Here is a 27558-nt window from a genome sequence, read left to right as displayed (position 1 = left end):
AGCCAATAACTAACAAAAGACTTTTACAATTTGTTAACGGGTAGGTTAAGTACCTCTGTTATAACTATACTAATGCAGATTTTAGATATATATTTTCCGTTCCTATTTGGGACACTCGAGGAAAAAGACTGAAAGAGAGTATGCCAGCTGAACTATCACAAGACCTATCTTTACTTTATCATCGGAATCAAATAAATGAAATCCTCGGTAACTTACCGGAATCCTAATTGCTTGTTCTATAACACGATGATGATATAACAATCCGTCCACCCGCAACCGACTACTCCCGAAAATATTACCTTCCCCATTTCCCGCTTGGGGAAGATTACCAATTACTTTTGAATTCAGCAGTGACAGTTACTACCGATACAAATAGCCATGGCATATGGCGTGGTTGGTGCCACGATATTACGAATATTTTTTTCTTTACCCCAGCCACCGAAGTCTTCCACGTCAGAAAAGAAGAAATAATCCAAGTCAACTTTGACTAAAACGGCCATACTTCACTTCACACAGACCACAGGACCATACCAAGAACATTGCAAAAAACCGCTATTACAATTGGGTCCCGCACCGCATCGTCACGAGGCTTGTTGAATGCACGCTATTACATTATAAATCCTCGAACACTGTAGTAGAAAGAAGCGGGTGAGTTCGTGTCGAGAAATGAAATTCATCGTCTCACTCGGGAAAAAGTCGACTCGTGACCTCTTCAGCCCCCTGTAACGACGCCCCTCATCGTGGCAATTACGTATAATTCGGATTGCCGCCTTGAGATCCGGCCTATGGTAATGAAGTTGTCCCTGTCCCAGTAACCTTTGAGGTTCTGCGGCGAAATCCTTTCTGGGGTTATCTTGACCGCTAGTATCGATACCTATCGTTTGATTGTTACGATGCCTCAGGCAGGTAGGTGGTACTAATTCGGAGAAATGGAAAGATGAATTAAGTTGCCTTCAACTCACGGGCCTTCTGATGAAAATGAAATTTACCAGGCCCGCTAGAGTGCTTTCATTGTCCGGAATCGAATAGAAAATAAAGACTAAGTAGGTACCTACCTACCTAAGGTATTCCGACACAGAGATGACAGTCCAGTCCCTATTGGCAATGATAGCGCGCATAACTCACGATACCACGTGCACCGCGGGCGCTGCTTAGACAGACTAGCGGAGCAACCCGAGTCAAGTAGATCTGGAGGAGCCGACAGGGATGCCGGGAGATCTTGTGTAGACCTACCGGGCTACCGGGACCCCCTATCTCTATTACCTATGACAAGCCCCCCTTCCCCTTAAAAATAATCGCACTTTCAATTACGAAGTGTGTCGCCCTATTTCCTCATTACTTATAACTTTAGGTAAGGTAGGTAGGTATTCATATATCATTCGAAATGAAAATAACATCTTCAAATATCAAGCGCAAGATGAAATGTAGGAAGTGGCTTGGGTTGGTTTCTTAGCATGGAGGAAGGGCCAATACTTTGATTGCCAGTCTAGATAAAACCTTGCAAACATGCCACCGCATGCTTAGTAGGTACCTAACATTCCTCTTTTTCCAATAGGTAAGAGTTGTCTCCTCTGAACATCAGTAAAACTGGTGGCTCCAGAGCTCGACGTTGCCAGATCCGATATTCATCATCGCGACAACATTGGTCAAAAATGTAATTCCCAAGATATAAGGTCCATTACCTCCGCTGCTTATTCCAGTTTGACAGAGGTTGGTCTCAGGATCCCTCTCTTCTTTGTTTAGTAAATCCTTAGGATTGACCCAGTACGTCGTCTTTCCGATCTGGACACCAAAACTTGGCGGGATGGCGTCGCAGCTTGTGAAATACGCGCCGTAGTTCCACAGATACGAAGCAGGCGGATCGAATTTCCCATTCACCATCTCAGCTATGTCTATAGCCTTAGATTAGCTAAGTCCTCAATAGTTCGACTTGGATGTAGTTACCTGGAGGGAGGTAAATCAATGATGTAGCAGTGTCTAATATGAATGGATAATGCCCGGCTGTTGTTGTTCCTCCGGATTTAAAAGCTGTCGGGACTATTGTATAGAAGGATGGCCTCCAAGATGTGCTATCCCGGTCGATAACATCCGCCTAGCTTAGTGGGTTAACACCTTTACCATGTTACAGCGAGCGAGTTTACTTGCAATGATAATAGGGGTCTCCTCGTGATCATTCTCATTAATATCGACTGGCGGCATTCCCCCAACGCTTACGGAACCAAGAGACGAGTTCCTAGCCACTGCTCTCATGTTAGATTGCTTTTGAAAAAAAAGAAAGGTAGAAAAGGGGCACGAAGTTAGCATACAAGCAATAGCCCAATACGGCTCGACCAACCCGTCAGAAACCATTGAAGTGAAAAGGGGAGAATAGGGAACACAGAGAAGGGGAGTAGTGTCGTAAATGTCGTCTCCCCAGTAGGCGTTAGTAAGTGAAGGGTAAGCGAGCCCGAGGATGCCAGAAGTGACGTTGTTACCTAGAAGTTCAACTTAGAATATTGACAGAGCATATCCTTTCGATAGAGATAGGGTAGGCATATACTAACCGCGCCATGTGCCTTGGCTGGCAATGGCAATTTCTTGGTCGAATACCGTTACTCCCGCAAATTCGACATCCTAGGTAGGTAAATAATTAGTTAAACAATCGTCGCTTCCTTGACAACGAAAGCCAGTCGTTCACATGTGAATTAGAGCATCCTCCGCCTCTGACTGGGTTTCGTGTCTCCCTTATCTGTTACTCACCACTTGTCCCATCACTATATCGAGAAGTCAGCACTGTATTTTTACAGTATGTCCCTTGTAGAGTCTATTATAGAGATCTACTCACGACCCTGTACGCCTTCGCCGTCCCCGTACTTAATGGCAAAGTGCAGATTGGGTAGAGGCCCCCCAGTAAAGTTTCCTGAGAAAGCAGGGCCAAGGGAGCAGAAATCATCGGAGAGGGTCTCATTGAAGATCCCCTTACAGCTGAAGTTAGATCCTACAACCCCTTCAAAAAAAAAAAAAAAACGTCGTTAGCTATCTCTCACAGTCTAGGGAGGTACTACGCGATTGGGGGGTTTCGCGATTATCATACAGGTATCTGCAGATCCAGAATCTATGACAAGTTCCATTTGCCGTCCATTCAAGGAGGCTTGTACAGCGTACTCGGCGGCATAGTGATTAATAGCTGTGACATTTTCGTACCCGGTGCCGCCGCTACCACGTTGGATTTGACCGAACAAGGCCGCTGCGGAGCGGCGTGGTTTGCGTACGTCGTGGGGAACGCGTCTCAAGTCTATATAGTTTTGGACCTTTCTCTCGACGGGGATAGATGTAAGCGGCTTCACACGACGGAACCGGAACCCGGGAAGGGAGAGCGAGTGAATTAGATCCCCAGATTCAGGACTTTGTGTATAATTGAGCAAAGGCAAATTAGAATGGGCAGGAGCAGCTAATGACGGGAGGAAGAGACTAAATGTGGCGAGTGATTTCAGAGCCATCATATTGAATAGTACCAGTAGGATTGTGTTGAAAGTACGAGTAGAGAAATAATGGGAGTTTGGAGTAAAGACAGAAGAGATATAGCGAAGAATTTCGAAGGGAAATTCTCTTGGACTTATAATTGGCTCTAATATATACATGTTTGTAGGTAGATCAGGCACGCATATATAGCATACAAATGAGAAAGGAGCATTGCTCGTTTCGAAAGGGACATATTGCTTGAAAAGACTTGCCTGGTGTAAGAAGTAACCTACGTAGGAAGCCGTAATGAAATCAGAAAGGATCTGAGCCGCGGGTCACTGCAGGTGTATAGGGTCATACCTCATATACGCAACGTAGGCTTTCAAGTATGCTGTGGTCAGTTGAAGTCATTTACGTAAATTCTATACTCGGACCATTCGCATTTGAATACTATCCGAGATAATTATATAGTATATATGAGGCTAGGTAGAAAAGGAAAGCTCATAGCAAAATAGTTAGGAGTTTGCTTAACTGAATTACACAAGCCGATCAAAGTGAGTAGCACAGATACGAAGCTCTCGCTTATTTGACTCTATATAGTATCTTGCAGCATATATGCAACCATTTTTTCGAGATTCTGTTTCGCTTGTGTTATGTCTGTCGTTACTATGCATAGGTTGATACCAGGTACGCTCTTTAGATGTTGAAGATATACCGGAGATAGGTATACAAGAGATATATACAGATATACCTCTGGGGGAGGTAAAGCGCCAGGCAGATCGGCAACTTGATCTACCGTTACCACCGACTAACGGCACTCAAACGGGGCACGAATTGCACCGAATGGGTCAGGGCGCCCCGGTACCAAGGTACATAGGTATCGCATATTCTAAGAAATAATTGGATACATCTCCAGCCTCACGCAGTATTATAAAAGGCCAGGCTGAGGCTCTGCGTAGTTAGAAGCCATAAAATACAATAATTACTTAACCTAGTAACTACGTCTTGAATAACACAACTACGGAATGGCGTCAAACCTACCGAGCACGACTGCGGTGAAACCGCTATCCATGATGAAAAAATTGTCTCCGTTCGTTTACATCTACGAACCCGAGTCCGTCGTTACACCGGAAACTACCCGCTTGCGAGTCCCGAAGCTGATCTTCGTTGCATCGTGGATGGATGCACAAGACTTGCACATTGTCAAGTATATCACGCGTTACCAGGCCGTTTATCCTACCTCCACGATTGTATTGGCCAAGTTCGTCCTCAAGGAATCCGTGTCTCCATCCCTGTTACGAAACGCTGTCGAACCTGCTTTCACATACCTTCGGTCCCAGTTAGATGCCGGTTTTCTATCCGCATCACCACGCGAGCCTGAGATACTCATGGTACGTATGAAGAGAGATACTGGCACGTTGAGATCACACACCATCGTTTCCTCTTAATAATTTTCAAATGATAAACTTATACATGATGACGAAGCTCGTCTTAAGGCGCATCCCTAAATTGTTAACCTGTGCATAGCATCTATTTTCGAACGGTGGTTCGACCACTATACGGACGTTATACGAATTATTCCAATTTCGAACGGGGCGCCCCTTTCCACTTCATGCGGCAGTATACGACTCATGTCCCGGGATATTTTCCTTTTCGACTATTTACAGCGTTTTGATTCTCAACTTTCCAAGGGGCTTCCTCCGATTCATAGCAACTCCTATCATCATCCTTTTTGTTACCTGCCTTTGGATCATACACGCTTTCAGATTTATCACTGGCGAGGACTACCTTTCTGCAAACTGGAGAGTTTTCAACGATCTGGACTTGGTCAAGCAGACGAATCGTGCGTATATATATAGCAAAGCCGATGTCATGGTAGACTGGAGGCATGTGGAAATGCATGCAAGGCAAGCTGCCGCAGAGGGACTAGACGTGCGTACAGAGGTTTTTGAACATAGTACACATGTATCGCATATGAGAACGGATGGCGAACGATACTGGAAGATTGTAACGGAAACATGGGAAAGGGCTAGAGCAACGTAGTAATGGGAAAAGTACATGTTAGAGGTATGAGTATATGTGGGTATAGCAAGGGTATACCTACTGGTTAGTATGAGGCTCTACACTACTGTCTATGTAAAGGGTAGCCAGCTCCTTCGAGGGAGGTTAGAAGCCCAGGCGTTACTAGATCTCTACAATAGACTACATTAGGTACTATGCCCTGACACTCACTCAGTACATGACATCCACCGGCGGGCATACTTGACAGTATAGTAGAGTAAGTGGAGAATATACCTTGAAGAGTTTTTGGGAGTAGGTAGTAATAAAGATCAACCTATCAAAAACATTCGACAGCTATATTCAATAGAAATATTGTTAAGAGTAGGTATTTAACCTTTTTAAGTTCTGATTCGGACTATTCTGCTGCCTCTGAATTCATTTATTTCTACGTCTATAAGTGGCCCCTTATTACAATGGATCGCGCGCTACTGAATGTCGTTGACGGCGGTTCTTGAATCAATACTAACTATCTAGAGGTACCTGTCTCAAGAAATATGTTTATGGAAGGATTATAGAGACAATGAGTATATTGGCCGCATGTTGAAGTTTATATTAGAAGCCCTTTGCTGTGTCTAGCTGAGATTATAACGAACCCACTTTTGTATCATCTGCGCGGCTAAATACGATGCTAAGAGCTCGTGTTGGTCCTAGTGCTTTCCTTTCTCAACTGAGCATGGAGATCTGACAAGGTTGTAAAAGCCAAATGTGATATACATTAGGTATATCATTTTCGATAGCTAGCTCTCAATGATAGATGCGATAGTAGTCCCTATTCGGTTTAAGAACACTCAAGCTAGTAACATTTGAATAAAGTCGAATGAGAGGCAGACAGTTGATTTTGCTAATTTACCGATTGACTTGCAATGTGCGAGGGCGGAAAATAGTTACAGACTCTTATTTCACGATCCGGTGATTGCTAAACCCGAATCTTACAGGTATAATGGTGAGAATTATATGTGGGTGTTGCATAGCGGAGTTGTAGTTTGAGAGCCGCTAAAATAAAGTCGGATATGATATTAAATCTGGCGATAATCTTTAAAGGAGAAGCGCATGATCCCTTTTTTGGCATTGGCATGTCCTTTTGTTCCAACTTCCACAAATAAACCCTGTTATCCTTGTTAACCATCCCGTTTCTAGCAACAGCCTATCGTGCAAATCATGCGATCCTTGCTCTCATCTTGGCCCTTAAGGCTGACTGGCTTGAAGCTATCGCGCCGAGGTGGCCCAGACCAAGGATGTTGGCAGGGGCCTTGCCAAATCAAGCCTGATTTCCTAGTCTGTAATTACTGCTACTACGCTGTACCTAGCTGTTGTTCATAAGGATTGGACTTTTTTTTTCGATGTTGGTTTCATTGGACGGATGAATTCAGATAAGGATGTAAATACGAAGGGACTCTAAGTCCAATCGTTTGGTGCATTCAAAATGTATATATAAGGTGGACCGCGACGCCGGAGACGTGGTGGGTGAACCGTTCATTCCTATACCACGGTATATACCTCCGAAGGTGACTCAATTTATTTTGGCCCATTTATAGCAGCGACGAAGCATTAGGTATCTAGATCATCCGCCCAAGATGTACGTCTTCGGCACTCGAGTCTTTCTAGCAACGGCTTTGGCCTTGTGCCAAGTAAACGCCTTCCGGACGCCTATAACAGGTGATGACTTCGATTTTACTGCGACCTACAAGTCCGGACTTAAAATAACACAATCTAAGCCACCCAAAGATGTTTTGTCCGCCAAGGAGATCGTGTTCGAGCAGCCGGCAGTCGTACTCACGGACCCGGGCAGCGCCGGACGGGGCGATCGCTATCTCGCTTTCCTAGAGATATCATACGTTCCGTGGGTCGACATGGTCGATGACACCATCTACTCTTTCCCGTGGATCAAGACGAATCTGATAGTTACGGAGAACGGCACCTTGAGCGACGAGCTAGACGAATCGGAGTCCAGAGACCGCACTGACGAGATCGAGACTTCCGAGATCCGGAACGCGACAATTCACGTCTGGAAACAGAACCCCGAGTTAATGCACTTCATCGAGGACGACTTTATGCCTGTGTTCTGGCAGTTGGCGACCGTCTGGTCTAACGCCACCAGCAAGATTGACATGGACTTCCCGCGGGCGAGTGTCGACTTCAAGGTGCGCAACGAGACAGGCAAGTTTAGGGGCGACGTGGACGAGAATGGTGCGAGCATCGTGGGATATGTCTCTACCTCCACAGCGGCCAGCACAACAGCAGTCCCTACTGATGTACCAAGTACCACTACCGGATCAGGCTCGGTGCCAGCATCTACAACGGCGGGTGCGGGAGAACCCGCATCGACTCCTAATACTGCTTCGAGTCAACCCATCTCCTCGGCTTCTTGGGTTATAACGTTCTCGGGTTTATCACTTTTCGTTTCGGCAATCTCTGCGATCTGACCAAGATCGCATCTCTGCTCGACGATCTAATAATCTAATACTTTGGCTCAGCGGTTTATATCTCACAGATTTCTTCCTATTAGCACAATTACTATCACACTCTACCTATCTAACCTGGTAGGAGGAAACAAAGGACATCGTGAACACATACTTACAAGCGCAACATTTCAACGCTGTATCCTCGTTCATGTTAATATGCATGAAAGGTAGGTAGGTAGGTAGATAGATACCTAAGATAGGGAATCAAATAGAATTTTGAATGGCGTTCAACCACAATTTACCAGCTCCCAACAGTCCTCCTGACGTACACCAGCACTTCTTTTGTTAAACCCATGACCCTCTTTTGGAAAAAAGTGATTAAGATTAATTTCCCCAAATACATATGCTCATTCTCCCTCGCACTTATCCTACACCCTCATTCCGCCGGAGGTTTGAATCTACTTATTCCCCCCATGGCAGCGTCCCCAATTTCATACCTAGTAAGGTTTTCGAGATGACGAATAGGGAGAGAGGAGGGTTTCATCATTGCAAAGTATGTCAAATAGCATGACGCCCCTATTCGCCTTCCACACATCCAGGCGACAACCCTAACTTCTCTAGAAAGGCGGCTTCGTCGATCAATTGTTCGAACGGGTCGTCGGATGGCTTGGAGCCAGTGACGAGCTGGAGGACACCCGCTTCCGAGACGATGTAGTCTTTTACAGACAGCTTTAGATCTGGGACCATCTTCGCGTCTAGCGCGTCGTACGTAGCCATATCCGCCCGAACAGCGTCGATGTAGCACTGGCGCGCTTCAGCGAGAGGTATTCCCTTCCGTCGTTTGCAGCTCCACATTTGGAAATCGGCTTGAGAGCGTACCGAAATCCATTCTTGTTTCCTATATTGACACAGTTTCAGGACTCTCAGATCCGGCTAGACGGTTAGTTAGTATGAACTATTCTAATAAGGGGGGTCATTGCGAGCATACCTCAGTCAACTTTGTGTTGTGGACAAACACAATTTTATCGTAGGCGTACAGGCAATTATTAAAATAGTAATCGGTTGCCGAGGCATCGTGAGTCTCAAATGCTGGGATATCATGCCACAAAATGTTCTTGTGGTAGTCATCTTTATATTTGGTCCGCCTAGTTATAAACATCTCACCCACCCTGGCCGAACCCCAATCACCGAGACTCAAGCCTCTCAATGAGTCGATGAGAGAGGATCTACCCGATCCTCGGCTGCCGATAACAGCGATATTGACGCGCCCTTCTTCGTATCCTGCAGCTTCTCGGGCACCCTTCATATCGGCATCGGTTATCATTTCGCGGTCTGCTCGAATCCCCCTATTGATTCCATTATTAGCAGCGAGTAAGGAGCTCGTAAAAGGAGAAAGGCCTTAGGTAAAGTTCTTACAGTAATTGTAGTTCATGTTCATATCGTTCTTTTTCGTTTGCCTCTCGGGCTATTCTTTCATTGTGTTCTGCCAGATCTAGGGCCAGGCGCGTTTCTTCCTCTTTTCGCTCCGCTTCATGTCGGGCCAAGCGCTCCTCTTCTAGTCTGAGTTCCGCTTGCTCTCGGGCTAGACATTCTTGCTCTCGAACTAAACATTCTTTCTCTAGAGCTAAACATTCTTGCTCTAGCTTGAGCTCTGCCTCTTGTCGAGCTAAGCGCTCCTCTTCTAGTCTGAGTTCCGCTTGCTCTCGGGCTAAACATTCTTTCTCTAGAGCTAAACATTCTTGCTCTAGCTTGAGCTCTACCTCTTGTCGAGCTAAACGCTCCTTCTCTTCTCTCTGTTCAGCCTCTTCTCGGGCCTGACGTTCCTCTTGCACCCGATTTTCTGCTTCATGCCGAGCTGAGCGTTCTTGTTCCAAGTTGTATTCCGCTTGCTCTCGGGCTAGACGATCTTCCTCTGCTCTGTGTTCTGCTTCCTGTCGGGCCAGCCGTTCTTGCTGTTCTTTACGCTCGGCATTTTCTCGAGCCAGACGTTCTTGTTTCTCCCGGCATTCAGCTTCTTGTCGACCTAAGCGTTCTTGCTCTTCTTTACGTTCAACTTCCTGACGAGCTGTACGCTCCTGCTCTTGAGCAAGGATAACCTCGGCGATCCGTTTATTCGTCTCCCTGTACTTCTGTTCGGTCTCTAAGGCCTTTTTCTTATCGATGAACCACCAGGCAATGATGGGAATTGCGTCTAGTAGAAGTGTTAATATCAGAACTGTTTATGTTGAGTTTACGAGACGACACGTACCCGCCATGCTGGTTTGTCTTCCTGGGACTGACGATAGGTCTAAGGTGGCGGATTCGCTTCCCCCCTGAGTTTAGGAGTATTTTTCAGTTAGCAAAGAAATGTCTCCTAGGGAATAAGCAATGAGTAGCCAAAAAAATGAAAAGTTTCAGTTGAAAGCTCTACAGGGCAACCGGGGATTGTATTACAGCTTTGAAACTGTGATTATTCCCAGTTCGACGAGCCCCCCTATGATGGCCTATATAACTGGATGAATACAAACTGGCTGGGTCCATGTCCGTGGTTCGGGCAGTGATGGCCCAAGGACTTAGTATGTTCCTACGTCACATACCCGGATTGCATCTGGGTGTACACCAATCCTCAAGTGAGCCCATCCACGTATCAAAACCGATTAGGCACATATACGAAGCTTCTGGAGATACGTGGTGGCCTAGACTGCGCCAAACTAACACATAGTAGGGCGGTACTGGCCACTTGCACCCATAGGGCTGAGTCAAATCAAGAGGTAGGTAGTAGAATCTTGATTTTGCTTTCATAAATGTTGCTGATTTTTCACTCGTCGTGGCCAATGGCCTCTTACCACAACATAGCATAGCATTTGTGCTACCTTGAGGTGTACATGTACCATGTCGAATACGCCGTTTTGATTCGGTCATCTATAGGGGATAGGCATATGGATTGGAAACGGCCTATAGTTATGAAGCAGCGTGATCTAGTTCCAAGTAATAGTCAAAACGCTCGGAAGAGATGTTTTCTTGGTTGACACTTAAGTGATTTATCATTGTTTCACTCGTTAGCTCGACGTCAATATCATATTATCGAATCCTGTAGAGCGGCAGTCGACGGTATAATCCTTCGCATAGTACTTCCGACGTGTCGATTAGTTCGACTGTGAGCAAGCATAAGAACTTTTCCAGGCTTATTATTTAGGAATAGACAGGTACCTAGGTAGATAGGGAGGTGTGGCGTGATGTGAAGTACCTAATCGTTGGGCTGTCAGGCTACTGAAATGATATTGCGATATTCGTACTAGAGGAAGGTCAGCTTCCAATGGTGACTTAGAACAAATAATAAATTAAATCATGGGTATCTCTATTCGCTGTTTATGTCCTCTTTTGGCTGGAGGCATAGTTAGTCTTAGACTGTATAAACCTAATCATCATCGTCACCTTCAAACTTCTTCCTTGGCCAATCTCGTGCGAAATCAATCCGATCCCTGGGCCAGTACCACTCACAGAACACAAATATCAGGTAATCGATGATGACGCATAGGCAGAACAGCTTACCGGCCCAAACACCACAACCATAGTAGCGCTTGAGGCGGTCAATCAGAGAAAAGTTGCGACCGCGGGTGGCGTGCCAATGTGGATCATGATTAACGTCAAAACCGTAAAACTCAGCCTCGCTGATATCCCCCGAAATACCTCGGTAAACGCGCTCGGTACGTTTTGCTACGTTGGTCCACGAATACATGGCTTTGACCTGGTCGTGGAATTTCTCCGTGCGGACCTTATTCGCCCGGAGGGCAGCAATTGCCCTTCCTGTCGCAGCTACTAGGTCATCCTCTTCGGGCTTCGCAAATACCGTCATGTGTGAAGGAAGCACCTCGGGAATACCCCCAACTGCCGTACATACAACATATAAACCGCAGCTCGCAGCTTCGACGATAACCGTTCCGAAGGCTTCTGTGAGACTGGGGTGCAGGTAGACGTGACCTCTTACCATCACGTCACGTACGTTTTCGTGTCGTACAGGTCCCAATAACTCGACCTTGTCCTGTAGTACGTTCTGTTCAATCATCTGCTCCAGTTCAATAGCTTTTGGTCCCGAGCCGGCAATGATGAAGCGCGTGTTCGGATGATTCTCGAGAATTCGAGGGATAGCTGCGATCAGCAAGTCTGTTCCCTTGTTGTAAAACAGACGACTAATCACTACGATAGTGAGGGTATCGTTGGGTCCAAGGGGGTGCGCTGGTAACGGATGTTGAACAAACGGTAGACTATTCGGGTCCGGACGGGGTAGAGGTAAGAAATTCTCGGAGACAACGGCATTGGGAATAACAGAGACCATGAGGGGATCTAGAGCTGCTCGGAGAACAGTGTTTTCCTTACTTTGAGAGGTGTTAGCGGAGCCGTCAAAGCGTGGCTTAAGTAGAAGCTGGAAAACGTACCATGTATTACTGACACATATTACATGGTCTACATCGCTGAGTGTGAACTTTAATAGCTTATTAGTTAAGATGCTTGCCGCATCAGCGAAGCCAAATAGCGAATGATCAGTAAAAACTGTCCGTAGTCCCATAGTCCTGGCATGCAACAATGCCTCCTGGCAGAGGGTACTCAAGCTTGCATGTCCATGAACGATCTGGATCCTTTCCCGAATGATAATGTTTCGGAAGAGGGGGAAGAAAGAGAAGACGGTTGGAAAAGTAGCTGATCGGTAGATGACGGCGAAAGGAACGTGGAAGACCTTGATGCCGTTCGTGAGGTAGCGAACTCCTTTCCGGTCGTCATAAGCATGAGTTATCACGATAACCTTGTGACCTCGGTCAATTAACTTGGAAGCTAGCTGGTATATGTGACTTTCGACACCACCGGGTTGGGGGAAGAAGAAATCGCTAACCATAGCGATATTGTACGTTCGGTGCGGCATCGTGGCGGATGATGAGCGGAGCGCTGCAGAGAATTTCGTATCATATTCGAGATTTTATTAATTTATCAACGAGTTCCGCGACGAGCGAGTATTTACAATTGAACTAAGTCATTACCTACGAAGTAGGCGAGCGTTGAGGCAGCGATGTTGGTTGGGGGATTGACTAAATTGATTGAAAGTCTGGGGTTTGTTTAAGTGCGGAGCCTGGGAGGGTCCCAAGCATGAACCTGGATCCTCAGTTTCCGATCCACTTAAACCGTACCTAAGCAGCTACCTAAGGTACCTAAGGTATCCCCACATGGTATCTAACTCTTATCGATAATGCTCTTATCCAAAAACCCACTAAAGATAATCGAAATTAGGAAGGCGGCCAACTTTTTATGCGATGGCAGAATTATTGGACTGAAAGTCTTCATTATTCCTTAGTTTGACTTTTTAAAGTTTATTATTTCCTGCAGCTAAAGCGCAGCGCTGAATCAATCTTACACATACGAAAATGTATGCCCGATATGTGCCACCACCAAAAGGAATCGCTCAAAGTTCAGAGCCACTAGAGGCTGTTGAAGCACCATCATCACCAAACCCGCCGGTGAAGTCACAGCCAACAGCTTACGCGAGATATATCCCACCCCCAAAACTAGCCAATAGTCAACCAAACTATCTTCAACCCTCTCAACATGTTCACTTCCAGGAGGATGATAACGAAAATGAACCACCAGCTAAGAAAGCCAAGCTGACGGGTGAGAGCGATGTTGCTAAGAGGTCGAAAAAGAAGACTAAAAAAGCAAAGCAATCCGAGGAGCTTCAGATTGATACAGAAGACCCAGAGGAGCTAGCTAATCAGTCGAAATCTGACGAGAATGAAATATCTACAGAGTTGAATATACCAGAAAAGGGAAGAGTTGAGCAAGAGATTCCAGTGGAGCAACCTGAATTGCCAGACCAACCAAGAAAAGAAAAGAAGAATAAAAAGAAAGAAAAAAAGAAAGAAAAATCCAAGATTTACGAAGAAGCCGAGGATGAGCATGAAACCCCAATACGACATAAGGCCGTCCTCGAAAGGGCGGCGAAGTCAATACGACCTCCCGAGCTGCAATCTACAGCAGACCAGCATGAAGATGTAGTGATGCGAGATGCGCCGGACGCTAACGGCGGAAATCAAATAGAGGGTGGTGATAATACTATGGACGTAGATTCAAAAGTGCTTGAAGTTCATGGGCTTGAACCGTTACCCCAGCCGAAACCAGTCGTCTCTGATGCTTCGAAACCAGCTTACGAGACATTGCCCTCCTGGCTGGCGAAGCCAATCCGTGTATCTCCGCAGGCTACGGCACCCTTCACAGGGTTTGGACTGTCGCCAGAGCTGGGTATCACTTCTGAAGTAGCTGAGAGGTTAGCTGCAAATGGATATAAACAAGCATTTGCCATACAAACGGCCGCGATACCGTTACTTCTTCCTCGTCATGACAAGAAAATGCATGGCGACCTTCTGGTTTCTGCCGCAACTGGCTCCGGAAAGACTTTAGCCTATGCTCTACCTCTAGTACGAGACCTGAGCCAAGGTAATCGGCATCTGACAAGGCTCCGTGCTGTGATTGTTGTCCCAACTCGAGAGCTTGTGAAGCAAGTTCAACAAGTGTGCGAACAGTGTGCCAATGTCTTTGGTCTGAATGGTACTAAGAGGAGAGTACGCGTTGGAATCTCGATGGGCAGTCAGGCTATTGATCAAGAGCAAGCTGCTCTCGTCGAAAGAGAAGAAGAATATGATCCAGAAGCGTTCGCCAAACGCAGTAAGAGAATCGCTTCCCAGAACGGGTACGGTTCAGGTGACGAGAGTGACAAAGGTTACAATACCGAAGACGAAGAGAGAGCGACTATTCAAAAGAAGGAAGACAAAGTCCAAACTCTACCAGACCATGTGGTCAAGTACAAATCCAGGGTTGATATTCTTATTTGCACGCCAGGAAGGCTCGTCGAGCATATCAAATATACACCCGGTTTTTCATTGGACTTCGTGCGCTGGCTTGTCGTTGATGAAGCCGATAAACTACTCGGTCAAAACTTTCAGCAGTGGTTGGATATAGTTATTCCGCGGTTGCAGTCAAAGAATAACTTACGAAACCATAAGCAGTCTAACTTATCAGGTGTTCGGAAGGTTATCCTCAGCGCTACGATGACGAGAGATCTTGATCGCCTGGAAGGTTTGAAGCTTCGTTGGCCTAAGCTGATCGTACTTGAGGGTTCAGGTATCACCGAAGAGGCAGAAGCGACTATAAGCCAAGCCGATCTTGCACTTCCCGAAGCGCTCGAAGAAGCTGCCCTCAAAGTCAGCGACCCTAACCTCAAGCCACTCTTCCTTTTGGATCTGCTTCAAAGCGATTACATACTAGGACATGTCAATCATGATCGACCCAGAGATGATATTTCGGACGATGAAACTTCTTCATCAGGGTCAGATTCAGACTCAGATTCAGATGCAGATGCAGATGCAGATGCAGATAAATCATTTAAGACACCGAATGTCGTTGGCGCCAATAAAAATACGCCTAGTGTTTTGATTTTTACCAAATCGAACGAAACAGCTCTACGTCTCTCACGTCTTCTTTCACTTCTTTCTCCGACCTTAGGCGCTCTTGTCGGTACACTTACTTCAACAACGCAATACGTAGCTCGCAGACGAACCATTAGGTCATTTTTGGCTGGAAAGTTGCGCATTCTCGTTGCATCTGACCTTGTTGCCCGTGGTATAGATCTTCCAACTTTAGATCACGTCATCAACTACGACATGCCGTCTAGTATAGCTTCATATATTCACCGAGTTGGCCGTACTGCCAGAGCTGGCAAGGCTGGCAAGGCTTGGACACTCTTTACCAATCCGGAGGCAAGATGGTTCTGGAATGAAGTAGCCAGTGAGACGGTTATCCAGAGAAGCAGGAAAGTGGAGCGCATTAGGGTGACCGAGGAGAAGGAAGACGAGTTTGAGAGGAAGGTAGCTGCTTACGACTTAGCACTTAAAAAGCTAGGAGAAGAAGCAAGCGAGTGGAAGAGCCGAGCACGCCATTCTTAAACACGCTCTCGAGACATAATAGCGTAGACTTGTCGACTCGTATGAATGCCTCTAATATTAATGGACGAAATAACGGCATTAGATACTACGTTACAAACTTCTGTCAGCTTATAGTCTCGAAAAATTCGAAAGCTATTGGCGTATTGAAAAATTGAGACAATCATCAGATCAGTCCTAATGACAAATAGAAAGATCTCTCTCAAGTCGGGTATTGTCCGGAAGATAAGCAGCTGGCGTAATGATAGTTCACGATCTTCCGACAATCTGCTCAGCGTTGAATCTTCAAAGTGCGTCAGACAGAACTTCAGCCAGAATACGATTTATCCTTAACACCACTTACGTAAAGTCGTTGATTCTTTTACTCGGCAGTCTGAAATAGGAAAAACTCGAGACTCCGAAAGTCTATTTCACAATAGTTCTTAACTAACACGAGATTGACTGCATGAGATGCAATCGAATAATTAACCTGCCATTCACCATCATCCAATTGTAGCCTTTGATTATAAGACTAGAACAGTCCCGGCCACCAGCTCCTAAGCAGCAATTTCGCATAACGAAGCTTAACAACCGGTGCCAAAAGGGCACATGACAGTCCTTAAGATCCTCCGGATCGTGTTGGCTATGCTTGGCGTAGGTAGTCCTGGGGGCTTATCCTACTAGCGGAGCTGAGGCTGAGAAGAAAAATAAAAAGAAAACTTGAGAAAACACATGGTGCCAAGACGTTCATCCTTAATGTTGGGGTATTAAGCTATAGGCTAATGCTACTATCTCCTAAGTCATTGTTGTTGGCCCGAATGGGTCGATATCATTCTCGAACTATGGGGCTTCGCCAGTCAGCCGGTACCGAGTGGCTTGCTATTCGGCTATCTCCAAGTTCATCTGGGACAGTGCTGACCTTTTCTCGTTTACGTAGCACCTTGGAGTTGTGCCTTTGTGAGCTAACGGCTGTTCAGCTGTTGGTCTTAGGCGGCCAATGGGATGATGAGAAATCGTACTCCGTTAGCGTCATCAGCTGGAAGTATCATAGCATAAGCTCCTAAGCTCACAGACAGGTAACGAGAGACAATATCGAGTAAAAATAGATTCACATGGAGTATCGTTGTAGCTATATGGACCAGATATCGCGAGATAGTTGAGATTTGAGCAGGCGTAGAATCTGTATATAAGATGGCATCGTATCCTCGAAAAGGGCGAATACCATCACCATCACCCTCATCACAGAGCAAACAAGAAACAAGTATAGCTCATTCTTAATCCTTAATACTTACCAACTCTTTAAGCCTAACTCCCAATTCTAAAACAACTTCACACTATTCACAATGAAGTACACTACTGCTGCCCTTTGCCTCGTCTCGGCAACCTTCTCACTTGCTGCCCCTACCGGCACGAGCACTGTTAGCGCTCGAGGCGAGCAAGCCTTTGCTGGCTTTGCTGTGCCTAGCATCATCAAGAACCACGACGTCACTACCAACCTGAACACCCAGGACTCGAAGACCTCCACCGTCCGCAACGGCAAGATCGAGACCAGCACCCTATATGAAATCCCGATCCCGCAGTCCGCAGCTGGCAAGACCTGCACGCTGGTGATCCACGCCGGCAGCGGCGACAGCGTCCTCGGAGAGAAGGCCCTGGACCTCTTCCGCAACTCTTTCACGGACCTGGCCAACCTGCCCTCCGGCAACCTGCGCGACACCCAGCTGGCGCGCGTGCGCTTCGACGACGCCACTGGCTTCTTCAACTTCGACATGGTCGGCTTCGCCAACCCGGCCGTCGAGAGCTTCCCTTGCCCTGCCGGCAACACGCTCCACTGGGAGACGGTGGCCGTCGGCGAGTTCGACATCAATACCATTGAGCAGGACTTCACGGTCAATGGCGCCAATGTGCCTAACGGTCTGAGCGTCGGCTGGTGGTAAGCTGCGAAGTAACTACCGATTACCCAGTTTAACGACTGTGCGGCGGATAAACCCGCATCAATTGTTTCGAAATTCGAGCTTATGCGGAACTTTGAAGAAAACAAACTCTACATTCTCTCCTTTTTTGGCTTTTTATTTTGCATCAGCGTGTGGTTTCTTTGGAGCTCGGGGCCAATGGGATTGTGCGAAGATAGGGGGTGGGAATTGATACGGTACAGCTTGGTTTAGAGACACTCCTTAACTTTGACTTAATGATATAGTAATTTGATCTGCTACCTACAACTAGGAAAAATACTGATGCTTAAGTGATGAACGCGGACGAATTACCCTAAGAGCAACTATGACAAGCACTTAGACTATTGCTCTTCTTAGCACTGCCGACGGATCTTGTAGTTTCGGAAATGTCCCCTTTATGCCCCGCGTTATATGACGGATTCTATGGGGGAGTTTAAACGAGGTACATGGAGGCTAAGCTTAGGTAGCTTATTGTGCCTTGAAAAATTGCTTGGAATAACCGAGATCCGACTCTGTATTTAAATACTATAATGGGACATATGTTGCAAGCAAGGTACCTAATCATGGGGAAGTCCGAAATAGTCGCAGTTGATGTACACTTCGTAATCTTCTTGTGTACACCAAATCAGGCAAGATCGACTCGTCGAGGTGTCAATTCGTCGAATTTTATAAGGAGCGATACTTGGTTCTTAACTAAACTCTACCATCATGTTGAACGTTTTGTGTCTGGGCCGGGGCTTTTAGAAGGATTATGCGCCGTCTGTTGTGCCACCTAGGATGTCGGTACAAACAGATAATTGGACGATGTAATGACAAGTATAGAGAGGTAGGTTGCCTAGATATTTGAGTATAAGTCAGAGGCGGTTCCTATTACTATTCTCCAAGTAATTTCATCGTATATCTCATCTAATTCCAGTAGGACCATACGGTATTAGCCTATCACCATGAGCTTCTCTATCCTCTTCTATTTCACCCGCAAACCCGGGGTCTCCCCGGAAGAGTTCAAAGAACACCTTGAGAACATCCATATGCCTATCCTGCAAGAGGTAGCTGGTCCGCACTTCCCGTTATCTCACACTCGGCACTATATCCAGCGCACCGAGGGCCAAGGCGAGGGCACTACTCGGAATGCCACGACCCCGGCTCAACTCATCCTCGGGTCCCAAGCTGACTTCGACTACGACGCCGTTGCCGAGTTGATATTTAAGGATGCTGCGGCCTTCCAGGCTTTCATGGCATTCTCCCACACCCCTGAGAAAGCCGCCAAGGTCGGGGCCGACCAGGAGCTCTTTCTCGACCGCTCCCAGCTGCGCGCCGTTGTTTTAGGTGGGACTGAAGTCACAAAAAGGGGATAGAGGTACCTAGATTGATTGAACTCTAGTATGCTAGAGTAGCAGTTATTTCTCATGGTCGTTGGAAATAACGCACTCTGAGAGTTGAACGTTAGCGGTACCTTTTCCGGAAATTTCATAGGAGTTGGAATGATATTAGAACGAAATCAAAATTCTAGAGCGCTAACTTCTCCTATTATATTTTGTGGACGGTTGGCTCACTGAGGCTTTCAATAAAGGTGACGTTTGACTTATGCGTACATGTTGTCTATGTGATGACTCCTGAGAGAAAATTCTCCACATTGCTTACTTCTGCGATATTACGTGAAGATTTGGGAGAAGGATTGTATGAACGAAATATAGGCAAGGCATCAAGTAAATAAAGCCTTTATTCCCGAAGTCAGCCTATTCTTGTGCACCTCTTCTCGATACTAATGAATTTGTTCTGTCGAAGTGTTGCACCTAGGTAGAGATATATTTCTCGAGAATAGGACATGAGGCTTGGATGCTGACTGCATGAAGTAAATCCTACGGTGCGCGAAATATTGAGGTAGTTAGACATTCGAACCCAACTTCTTGTCTCATGTTATGTTTAAGCATCCAACTTATCTTATGGAAAGTTATACCTAATACTTCTCGGCAAAGTCTGATGCTATGCTTTGCAAGGTCTGCATAGATGCACTAGAAAATGCGCGTAAGCCATCCCGACTGGGCTCCGCAGAATGTCATATTGCAAACACTCCAGGATTGCAACTTAATCAGTATGATTTTGGTGCGTACCTAACCTACCTACCTGGTACATAACGTCGTCACTAGGATATCTCATCTAGCATCGAGAAGGCTATATTAGCTTAGAAACTGACAGTGTCTCAAAGTGCGCCTCTTACCTTCTGGTATATACATGGACATCATCGCGACGAGCAATCTTTCGCTCACTCTGCTAGGCAGGGTTGTGTAATATGTAGTGATTTCCCATTTCACGAGAATGCATGCCAGAGCAATAAAGTGAGAGTACGGCTTCTTTACCATATTTTGGATTTCCTATCAAAATGATGTCCCGTGTGTGACAATAGACTCGGGAGAAGGCTTGAAGACGGTTTCCTTAGTTAAGGGTAAGACAAAGTTCTACGACTAAGGCCCGAGTCTAGATTCGCCTATTATCGAACTTACACAATTTTGCAGCTTTACAATCTACTGAAGATATTCTTAATTTCAATATTCCGGACTCAACAGGTTCTCCCCAAACCTGGTCCATGGTTTCTAAATGGATGGAGACTTGTTTACGAGGGCATTTCTCATGCAGTAGGAAATCAAAAATCAAGAACTACATGCCGACTCGATTATTAAAGATAAATTACGCGCATGGTTCACATTTACAGCACCCTCCTACCTTTCAACTAATATCAAGAAAAGAAGATTTTCAGGGGTCATATGCTGCCATGAGTTACCGATGGGGGGAGAAGCCCCTGGACCGGACCCTGAGACTCCTCAAGTCGACATCTGCCTGGCTTGAGAAGTCTAACCCAATTCAATGCTTGCCGAAGACATTCAGGGATGCGATGTATATTGCACATCGCTTCGGAATCGAATATCTATGGATTGATCGACTGTGCATTTTCCAGGACTCCCGCGAAGACTGGCGCAGGGAAGCTGGTACCATGCAAGACGTTTATCGAAATGCGCTATTCTGCATCTCCGCACTCGGCGCCGAAAACGACGAAGGTGGCTGCTTCTTCCCGCGCGACCCGTCGTTAATTGCCCCTTTGGCTGTCGACATACGACAACGGGGAGCTTTTTCGAGCCGAGCTGGAGGACACGGCGTGGGGTGCAGCATTCCAAGACGAACCCCTCATCCGCCGAGCGTGGGTTTTGCAGGAAAGGCTTATGGCCCCTCGCACTATATATTTCGGGAGGAAACAGGTGTTTTGGGAATGTGCAGAATCCCATGCCTGCGAGACGCATCCGAATGGTTTCGGCGGATTTCGTCCGCCTGTAATTCCTTCGTCAAGGAGCAACACGAAAAGCTCGACGATATTGACTACCTCCCGCTGTCGCGGCTGCTTATTGCTGTATCTATCGCTCCTTGCAAAACACGGGACTTATTGACACGGATCCTTGCCGACTGGAGTGCTATTGTAAGCTTGTATTCAAACACCAAGCTCACTTTGCCAAGAGATAAACTGGTGGCTGTATCCGGGCTGGCGAAGGATACCAGAAAAGCTCTCCAGCGTCTTGAACCGGGGAAACATAAGTACTTAGCCGGCCTCTGGGAAGATCATTTGATAGAGACATTGTGTTGGTACGTTAGAGTCGGTACCCCTGCGACCCGGGCGGGTTCTTACCGCGCGCCCTCGTGGTCTTGGGCCAGTCTCGATGGCTATCTCGACATTCCGAATACATTTGCCGAAAAAGTGGTTGAACTCAGTACGATATTATCCAGTGATATCGAATTTATTGGCCCCGACGGTACTGGGGAAGTAGCTGATGGTATATTGGTATTGCACGGACCGGTGTGCTTTATCGATGCCCACGTATTAACGCGCAATCAGTACGCTGTAAAAGCGTTTAGATTGTTCGATACTTCCCAGGTGGTTGAAATAACGGCCGATAAGAACTGGCAGCATCAGCCAACAGTCATCTTTGATACGCCAGACGACTTCTGTGACGAGGTTGTGTGTATATGGGCCACGGCTCAACCGACGGTTTTAGGAGGATGGCAGGTGTCCGGCTTGGCGTTGAAATCTTCTGGAAACGATACTTTCCTGAGAGTTGGCGTTGTTTCGTCGTATTATAGGAGCCAAGCTGATTTGGTGTCATGTATGGGCCTGTTCGCTCCAAGGGAAGTGAGGATCCTCTAATTCGTAGCTTAGGCACTACGACTGAGATAGACATATCATATGTTTTGTTAGCCAGCAAACCTCGTGGAGATATCTTACAGGTTACCTTAGGTAGAAAGCCTGCTTGTGAGTACTTCCAGTCAAGGCATGAATTATCTCTCCAACAGCGTGTTCAATAGACGATCCCTGTGTTCTTATCAAGTATCTTTTCAGATTAACTCTCTATATTCGACACTAGCGTAGCTTTGTTAATTAGGTACCTTTCATCAATAATACGGTGGTATTGTCTGCTGGAGCTAGGTGGTTTGAAGGTTCTTTTCAATGAATAAGATGACTGAAAATAGCTACACAGTATTGTTGAAACTAGGTAGGTTCAAGTCGCCGAGAAATTATCCCGATAATCAAAGAGATACAAGTTCCCACTTTTGGTGAATATTAATGTTAGAACAGATAGCCATGTGGTGTCATTCTGTGGAAGAAAGCACAAGCCCATATATTCCACCGTCGATTAAACAAGCAAGCTATGGTAGAAGACGACTTCAACCTTCATAGCAGTACCATATCTCATCCGTCTATTCCATCCCGTAAACAATTCCAATGTTACAGTTTTCTTAGACTTTCCGGATGATACGAGGGGTTTGGCCATTCCTATACTGCCATAAGCGACTGAGGTCCCTGACTCGCACAGGTCCATTCAAGATGCTTATCTCTCTCTCAATCAATCTCCCCTGTACGGAAACATCAGATTTAGGTAGGGCGATATGGTCCAGGGCCGCAAAACTATGGCCGAGGCCTTCGCGGATGGCTTGGATAATGTTGTCTCCCTCTCCCTGGCCAGGTAAGCTAATGATGCTGTCCATAAACTCGTTGCTCTCCGCGCAGCCAGTGAACTCCCCGAATGCATTTTTTGCTAATGGAAACATATCGTTAAGATAGTGTTGGCTGAGTAAATGACCGGTAGCGTGGTGAGCGAAAAGTCGACCGACGAAGCGGGGAATTTCGGCTGAAGCCCGAGTATTGGTTATGAAGTGAAGCACACCCCAAAGAGCAACGAAGTCGCCAGTATGAGCGTAGTGCTCGATATGCCCTATAGCTCGATCTAAAGCGGCACCGTGTGATTCGAGTTCCGACGAGCCCTGGTCGTTTGACAGTGCGGGATGGGATAGTGGATTTTCAAAGCCCGTTTTGATTCCTGTTTTCTCTATGTCTCCTGTGAAGTGAGGGAACCGCTGGAACATATCGTTTAGAATATGAGGATGTTTCACTTGCGCCTCTTGACTGCTTTGATGCCGATGTGGGTTATTGAAGTGATTCGCCGCATTTCCGAAAGTGTAAACCTCGAGCTTAGCTAGAAGATCCTGCGGAACCTCTTGTAGAAGCCAATCTATAACAAGACCCCCCTCAATACCGCCTTGTGAGTCTAAGCATTTAAAGGTTAGAAATCATTCACCTAGGATTTTGAGACAACTCGTGGACAGGTAATTGTTAAAACAATCAAACGTGAACCGAAACAAGCTTGCTCTTCGGACTTCAAAAGAGCTCAGAATTAACAATTATTAAGTACTTACGTATGATGAAGACCACAGTGGTATACTGAGGATTGTACAGCTTATCCTTGAGAATTTTGTAAACGAGACGAACATCAGTAGTCGCGTATCCAAAGCTGCGCTGGATTATACATTCTATCAAATCAAAGATGATACCGCTCGTGCGGTTATGGATACCTAAAACTGGTCGCCCGAAAGTAAGTGCTAGACGATTCAAGTTGTCTTTGAGCCAGGATTCTCTGGTTCCTGTTAGCAATGGTAATAGTACACGAGACATAAGCTTGCCTTACCCGATAGAAACACCATTTAAGAAAATCCATTGCTCATGTTCGAACCTTTCCCAGTGAGGAGAGTATTTTGGGTCGGACGTGTATTGTATAGTGCTCCCATTCAAAGTTCTGCATATCAGTGCGTTGACAGCAAAAAAAGTGACCAATCCAGAGACGAATAGCCACCCTGGGAGGATAAACAATAATGGCAATAATCCTAGAAGGAAAATTACCTGAAGTATGATCAGGACGGTATGTACGGAGAGGCACCACACATGTTGAAATGTGAGTGAGAGCTCATCGAAGCTTCCCCCATAGCAAGGCCAGAGAGGCATTACCACCCAGATCAAACTTCTAGCGTACTTGAGGAAATTCCAAAAGTCCCAGAAGACCAGTTTCCACGGCATATCCGTGTAGCTATAGTTGATAACGGTCCCTCCTCCGACCTGAGACCCGAAAAACTGGATTTGAGGCATCGTTGGCTACCTGGTAGTATTGTAATGTTCGATAGGTAATGCTTATGCACGCTCTCGTGTGAGAGTAATATGGATATGATAGTTGGTATAACTTTAGAGTAGCAATGACGGGCGCGTTAGTATAGGGAGCAAGCCTAGACAGTATATGAGATTAGCCGTTACTTATGGATCGCGTTCTTTTTAGATATTTCAATCACATGCTTTAGTGCCCCAACCTCCACGACTAGACGAGGTGACGCTTATATACCGAGTGTTACACGGCTTCAAGTTTCTCGTTGCAGCGTACGCAGCATAAGCGTCTATCCGTCCGTACAGGTCGAAGCAAGGTTCGCTACCCCCACAGACCTAAGGGTCTATCCGTCTCGGGTGCTACTTGGATGGTGTAAACTTGGATACCCTTTTTGGAAACGTCAAAATAAATTGAGGCAGTGTATCGTAGGCTTTGTGCACCCCCGGTAACCCCTGAGGCACTTTACTCAATACTATTTCTATTCATGGCCACTGAGTTTATCGATAAATTTTATTGAGTTCATAAACTACCTTAGGGAGGCGCCTACCTAAGGTAAACTACCTGGGTAGAGGTAGTTACCTTACCTAGGTAGTATGCATAGTGGAACTACACAGATGCTCCGGGCGAATTCAAAAACTAACCTGATATTCTATCTCCAGGTATCACAAGAAACTGCCCTCCGTTGTATCTAATGCCCCCTTTATTTTGTTATTTGTTTTCGGATCTCTTCAGCCAGGGATATCTCTCATAACCTCCGAGATGTCATTTCTTCTAAATTGCACCTATGTGTGTTTCCTGTTGTCGCGCAAAGTACTTGTAAGCAAGAGAGATTTGCAATGTGCATAGGCCGGAATCCGTCTCCGTACATCATCTATATAGTACATCACCTGTCAATGGTAACACCAAACATTTCAAAATATCTAACTCTACCTTTCTGACAATGTTCCCCCTGAATTGCTTAGTACAACCTCGCCACGTTAATACTAGCTTCTGTGAAATATATTGCCAATATAGGAAAACAATTAAGACAGGTCGTACGTGAGATTCTGAAATTTAATTTCGATATTATGTATACCTACCTCCTAGGTAGGTAGCGAGGCACGGCAATATCTGATCAATATTTTTCAAGAATTAGATATTTGTAGGGTTCAAGTTTAACTTAATAATATCTTTCTCTGATCGCGGCACCTACCTCTTAATCATCCGTAAGCATGGAATTTTGAGCAGTATCGCAAGCATGAAATTATCTATCAAGCTTTACTTTGTCTAACAATTCATTTTAGTATCATTCTTATAGAATAAGAAATACCGCTTAACAGTTCCACTTGTGGCGAAACCGCAGATGCGAAATAGTTAAGCTTCAATAAGAAGACAGGTGCCCATTGATAGAAGGAGATAGCATTCTAATAGGTTCAAAATATGGATATGAATTGTAGCTAATAACTTTAATCCTGTAGTGTTGCAAAAGACTTCATCCGCAAGTAACTAGCGTAAATGCGCTCGATTCATATCGAGAAGATTTGCAAAGTATCCCTTTGGATCAGAATTAGGTACCTAGGAGGTACCTATCTAAACACGACTTACCGAGGCACATGAGTAATATGATTGATAGGTTAAAAATGTCATATTTTTCTTCTAAAGACTCTCCTGGATGTGCGGTACTCTCACTATACTCATCGACTTGGGACGGCACGGAATTCCCGGAGATACATATGACAGAGTCTCCAAAGGGAGGTAGGTACCTAACCTTAGGTACGAAAGCCACCATGTCATAACAAGCAAAACCAAATTTTAAAATAAAGTCATTCCTGCCTAAAGAGAAAAGAGCATAGAGGTGTAAGTGCGCCTAATGGTGGCAAGGTCATTCTTCTGGCTGGAACTACAAGACTTCAACGTAATGCAGCAAGATTCAATCACAGTTGCAACGTTCGACGTGTAACCAGAGCACAAAAATCTCATCCTCACTGCATGCATGCATGCATCTTGCTCATTATGTCAACTCGCAGTTCCCCGTTTTGACATGCCGCTGTTATCAAATTTAATATATGTCCTTTTTCGAAGTGATGCATGATGATATAAATCATTATCGAACTAAATGTCGCTATCCCGACTGCTTGATTTTTCCGCGCTTCAATTTCGAGATAGAGTTGAATAGTCCATTTCCAAATATCGTGATGAAACTGTTTCTTGATAACGGCGATTCACGAACGTTGCACAACTGCAGGCGAGGAATATAGATTGACGGGTACGAAGAGGCCCTTGGCGACGCACAACCGCGGGTCAGATGGTTACTCAGTATTTAATATATGTGCTCTCTTACATTTGTCTTCTTGTACGGACGTGGGCTGAGCTCCGACATGATAAGGCGAGCCTTTAATCACGGCGCCGGAGCGTTAGCTAAGATGATACCGGCACAGACGCCGTTACTACATAATCTAAAGCTGCAGGACTGATATCACCGTGTAGTCGCGGAGTTGGAATCGGTACTGTGAGATCAACCCCACGGCCAAATAGTACGCATATCTGAGATGTCTAAGATACTTGAGGTACCTCCTACCTCCTAGGAAGATAGGGGAAATCCCTGTCTATAATCATATCAGCATATGAGTTCGTGCGAAAAATAAGTAATAGGATATCTAATGGATCAAGGCACGGCTATTAACTGAGCTACTGCATAGATTACCTGGTAGCTTTGAGGAGTGCTTCATTGCTCTATCTCATACCCAGGATTAGACACAGAGCGGGTAATATCAGTGTTACAAGCTGCTTCCGTGAGGTCCCACAGATATCAAGTAGATATTCTTTTGTGACATCATCAAGAGGATTATCAATATGCTGGCGAGAGAGTATGCAGATGCAATTTCGGCTGGGGTTAATCGTGTAGCCTGTTTCATTGGCCGCTGGCACCGTTGGTTGCAGGTCAACTCAGAGTACCTGTGTGCGGGATCGTTCACGGGGAGATCGTGACAACTGTTATGGATGTATCTAACTAACGTGGCTTAAGGTATAAACCTACCTATCTACCAGGTAGGTAGGGTAACTCCGAGGGATAGCTTTGGCTCTTCCGGAAAGTTCAGTAATTATTCTATGCATGGCAATTATTACGGATGCTTTCTAACCACATCGGGCCCCGGCTTTAGTTTGAAGCATTGAACCGCCTATCACTCATGCTTCTTATCTATAGGTATACGTCGTAATCAGAGGTCCTACTTCTAGTTAAGTATAAAAAGCCTGCTGGAAGAATAGGAAAGTAGAATCCCATGGAAAGTCACTAGGTTAAAGACTACCTGAG

The 27558-nt window shown here is 45.8% G+C and overlaps 10 protein-coding genes across 10 annotated transcripts; 6 read left to right on the top strand and 4 right to left on the bottom strand.

The window, feature by feature from the left end:
* Positions 1-1010: 1010 nt before the first annotated feature.
* F4812DRAFT_467911 (acid protease) lies at positions 1011-3482 on the bottom strand (the record flags this gene model as incomplete). Its single annotated transcript, XM_047938714.1, has 8 exons — positions 1011-1892; positions 1945-2092; positions 2215-2240; positions 2307-2474; positions 2544-2613; positions 2740-2753; positions 2825-2986; positions 3074-3482. 8 exons carry the CDS (start codon positions 3480-3482, stop codon positions 1579-1581), a joined length of 1311 nt encoding a protein of 436 aa, XP_047794401.1. The 3' UTR covers positions 1011-1578.
* Positions 3483-4377: 895 nt separating this feature from the next.
* On the top strand, positions 4378-5649 carry F4812DRAFT_416530 (uncharacterized protein). Its single transcript, XM_047933081.1, has 2 exons — positions 4378-4832; positions 4969-5649. Exons 1-2 carry the CDS (start codon positions 4467-4469, stop codon positions 5482-5484), a joined length of 882 nt encoding a protein of 293 aa, XP_047794400.1. The 5' UTR covers positions 4378-4466; the 3' UTR covers positions 5485-5649.
* Positions 5650-6949: 1300 nt separating this feature from the next.
* Positions 6950-8116, top strand: F4812DRAFT_204512 (uncharacterized protein). The gene has a single exon (XM_047930274.1). The coding sequence runs from the start codon at positions 7077-7079 to the stop codon at positions 7923-7925; it is 849 nt and encodes a 282-aa protein (XP_047794399.1). The 5' UTR covers positions 6950-7076; the 3' UTR covers positions 7926-8116.
* Positions 8117-8451: 335 nt separating this feature from the next.
* On the bottom strand, positions 8452-10315 carry F4812DRAFT_204460 (uncharacterized protein). The gene is made up of 4 exons (XM_047930273.1): positions 10153-10315; positions 9321-10095; positions 8893-9250; positions 8452-8837 (listed from the first exon to the last, which is right to left on the bottom strand). Exons 1-4 carry the CDS (start codon positions 10157-10159, stop codon positions 8481-8483), a joined length of 1497 nt encoding a protein of 498 aa, XP_047794398.1. The 5' UTR covers positions 10160-10315; the 3' UTR covers positions 8452-8480.
* A 986-nt stretch (positions 10316-11301) lies between these two features.
* F4812DRAFT_449815 (glycosyltransferase family 4 protein) lies at positions 11302-12801 on the bottom strand (the record flags this gene model as incomplete). Its single annotated transcript, XM_047936018.1, has 2 exons — positions 11302-12259; positions 12320-12801. 2 exons carry the CDS (start codon positions 12799-12801, stop codon positions 11302-11304), a joined length of 1440 nt encoding a protein of 479 aa, XP_047794397.1.
* A 415-nt stretch (positions 12802-13216) lies between these two features.
* On the top strand, positions 13217-16386 carry F4812DRAFT_204443 (P-loop containing nucleoside triphosphate hydrolase protein). Its single transcript, XM_047930272.1, has one exon. The coding sequence runs from the start codon at positions 13298-13300 to the stop codon at positions 15866-15868; it is 2571 nt and encodes an 856-aa protein (XP_047794396.1). The 5' UTR covers positions 13217-13297; the 3' UTR covers positions 15869-16386.
* A 677-nt stretch (positions 16387-17063) lies between these two features.
* F4812DRAFT_416525 (uncharacterized protein) lies at positions 17064-18062 on the top strand. The gene has a single exon (XM_047933080.1). The coding sequence runs from the start codon at positions 17188-17190 to the stop codon at positions 17779-17781; it is 594 nt and encodes a 197-aa protein (XP_047794395.1). The 5' UTR covers positions 17064-17187; the 3' UTR covers positions 17782-18062.
* A 585-nt stretch (positions 18063-18647) lies between these two features.
* F4812DRAFT_416524 (EthD domain-containing protein) lies at positions 18648-19553 on the top strand. The gene has a single exon (XM_047933079.1). It carries the CDS (start codon positions 18741-18743, stop codon positions 19149-19151), a length of 411 nt encoding a protein of 136 aa, XP_047794394.1. The 5' UTR covers positions 18648-18740; the 3' UTR covers positions 19152-19553.
* Positions 19554-20684: 1131 nt separating this feature from the next.
* F4812DRAFT_416523 (uncharacterized protein) lies at positions 20685-22266 on the top strand (the record flags this gene model as incomplete). Its single annotated transcript, XM_047933078.1, has 1 exon — positions 20685-22266. A coding segment is annotated over one exon (1301 nt), but the record flags the coding sequence as incomplete, so codon positions are not given.
* A 309-nt stretch (positions 22267-22575) lies between these two features.
* On the bottom strand, positions 22576-24256 carry F4812DRAFT_467905 (uncharacterized protein; the record flags this gene model as incomplete). The annotated part of the gene is made up of 3 exons (XM_047938713.1): positions 22576-23384; positions 23533-23750; positions 23802-24256. 3 exons carry the CDS (start codon positions 24254-24256, stop codon positions 22576-22578), a joined length of 1482 nt encoding a protein of 493 aa, XP_047794392.1.
* Between the last annotated feature and the right edge of the window lie 3302 nt (positions 24257-27558).

Source organism: Daldinia caldariorum (genome assembly GCF_022478825.1).
Source record: "Daldinia caldariorum strain CBS 122874 unplaced genomic scaffold F4812scaffold_2, whole genome shotgun sequence".
Classification (NCBI taxonomy): domain Eukaryota; kingdom Fungi; phylum Ascomycota; class Sordariomycetes; order Xylariales; family Hypoxylaceae; genus Daldinia; species Daldinia caldariorum.
This window is presented reverse-complemented; position numbering and strand designations above follow the sequence as displayed.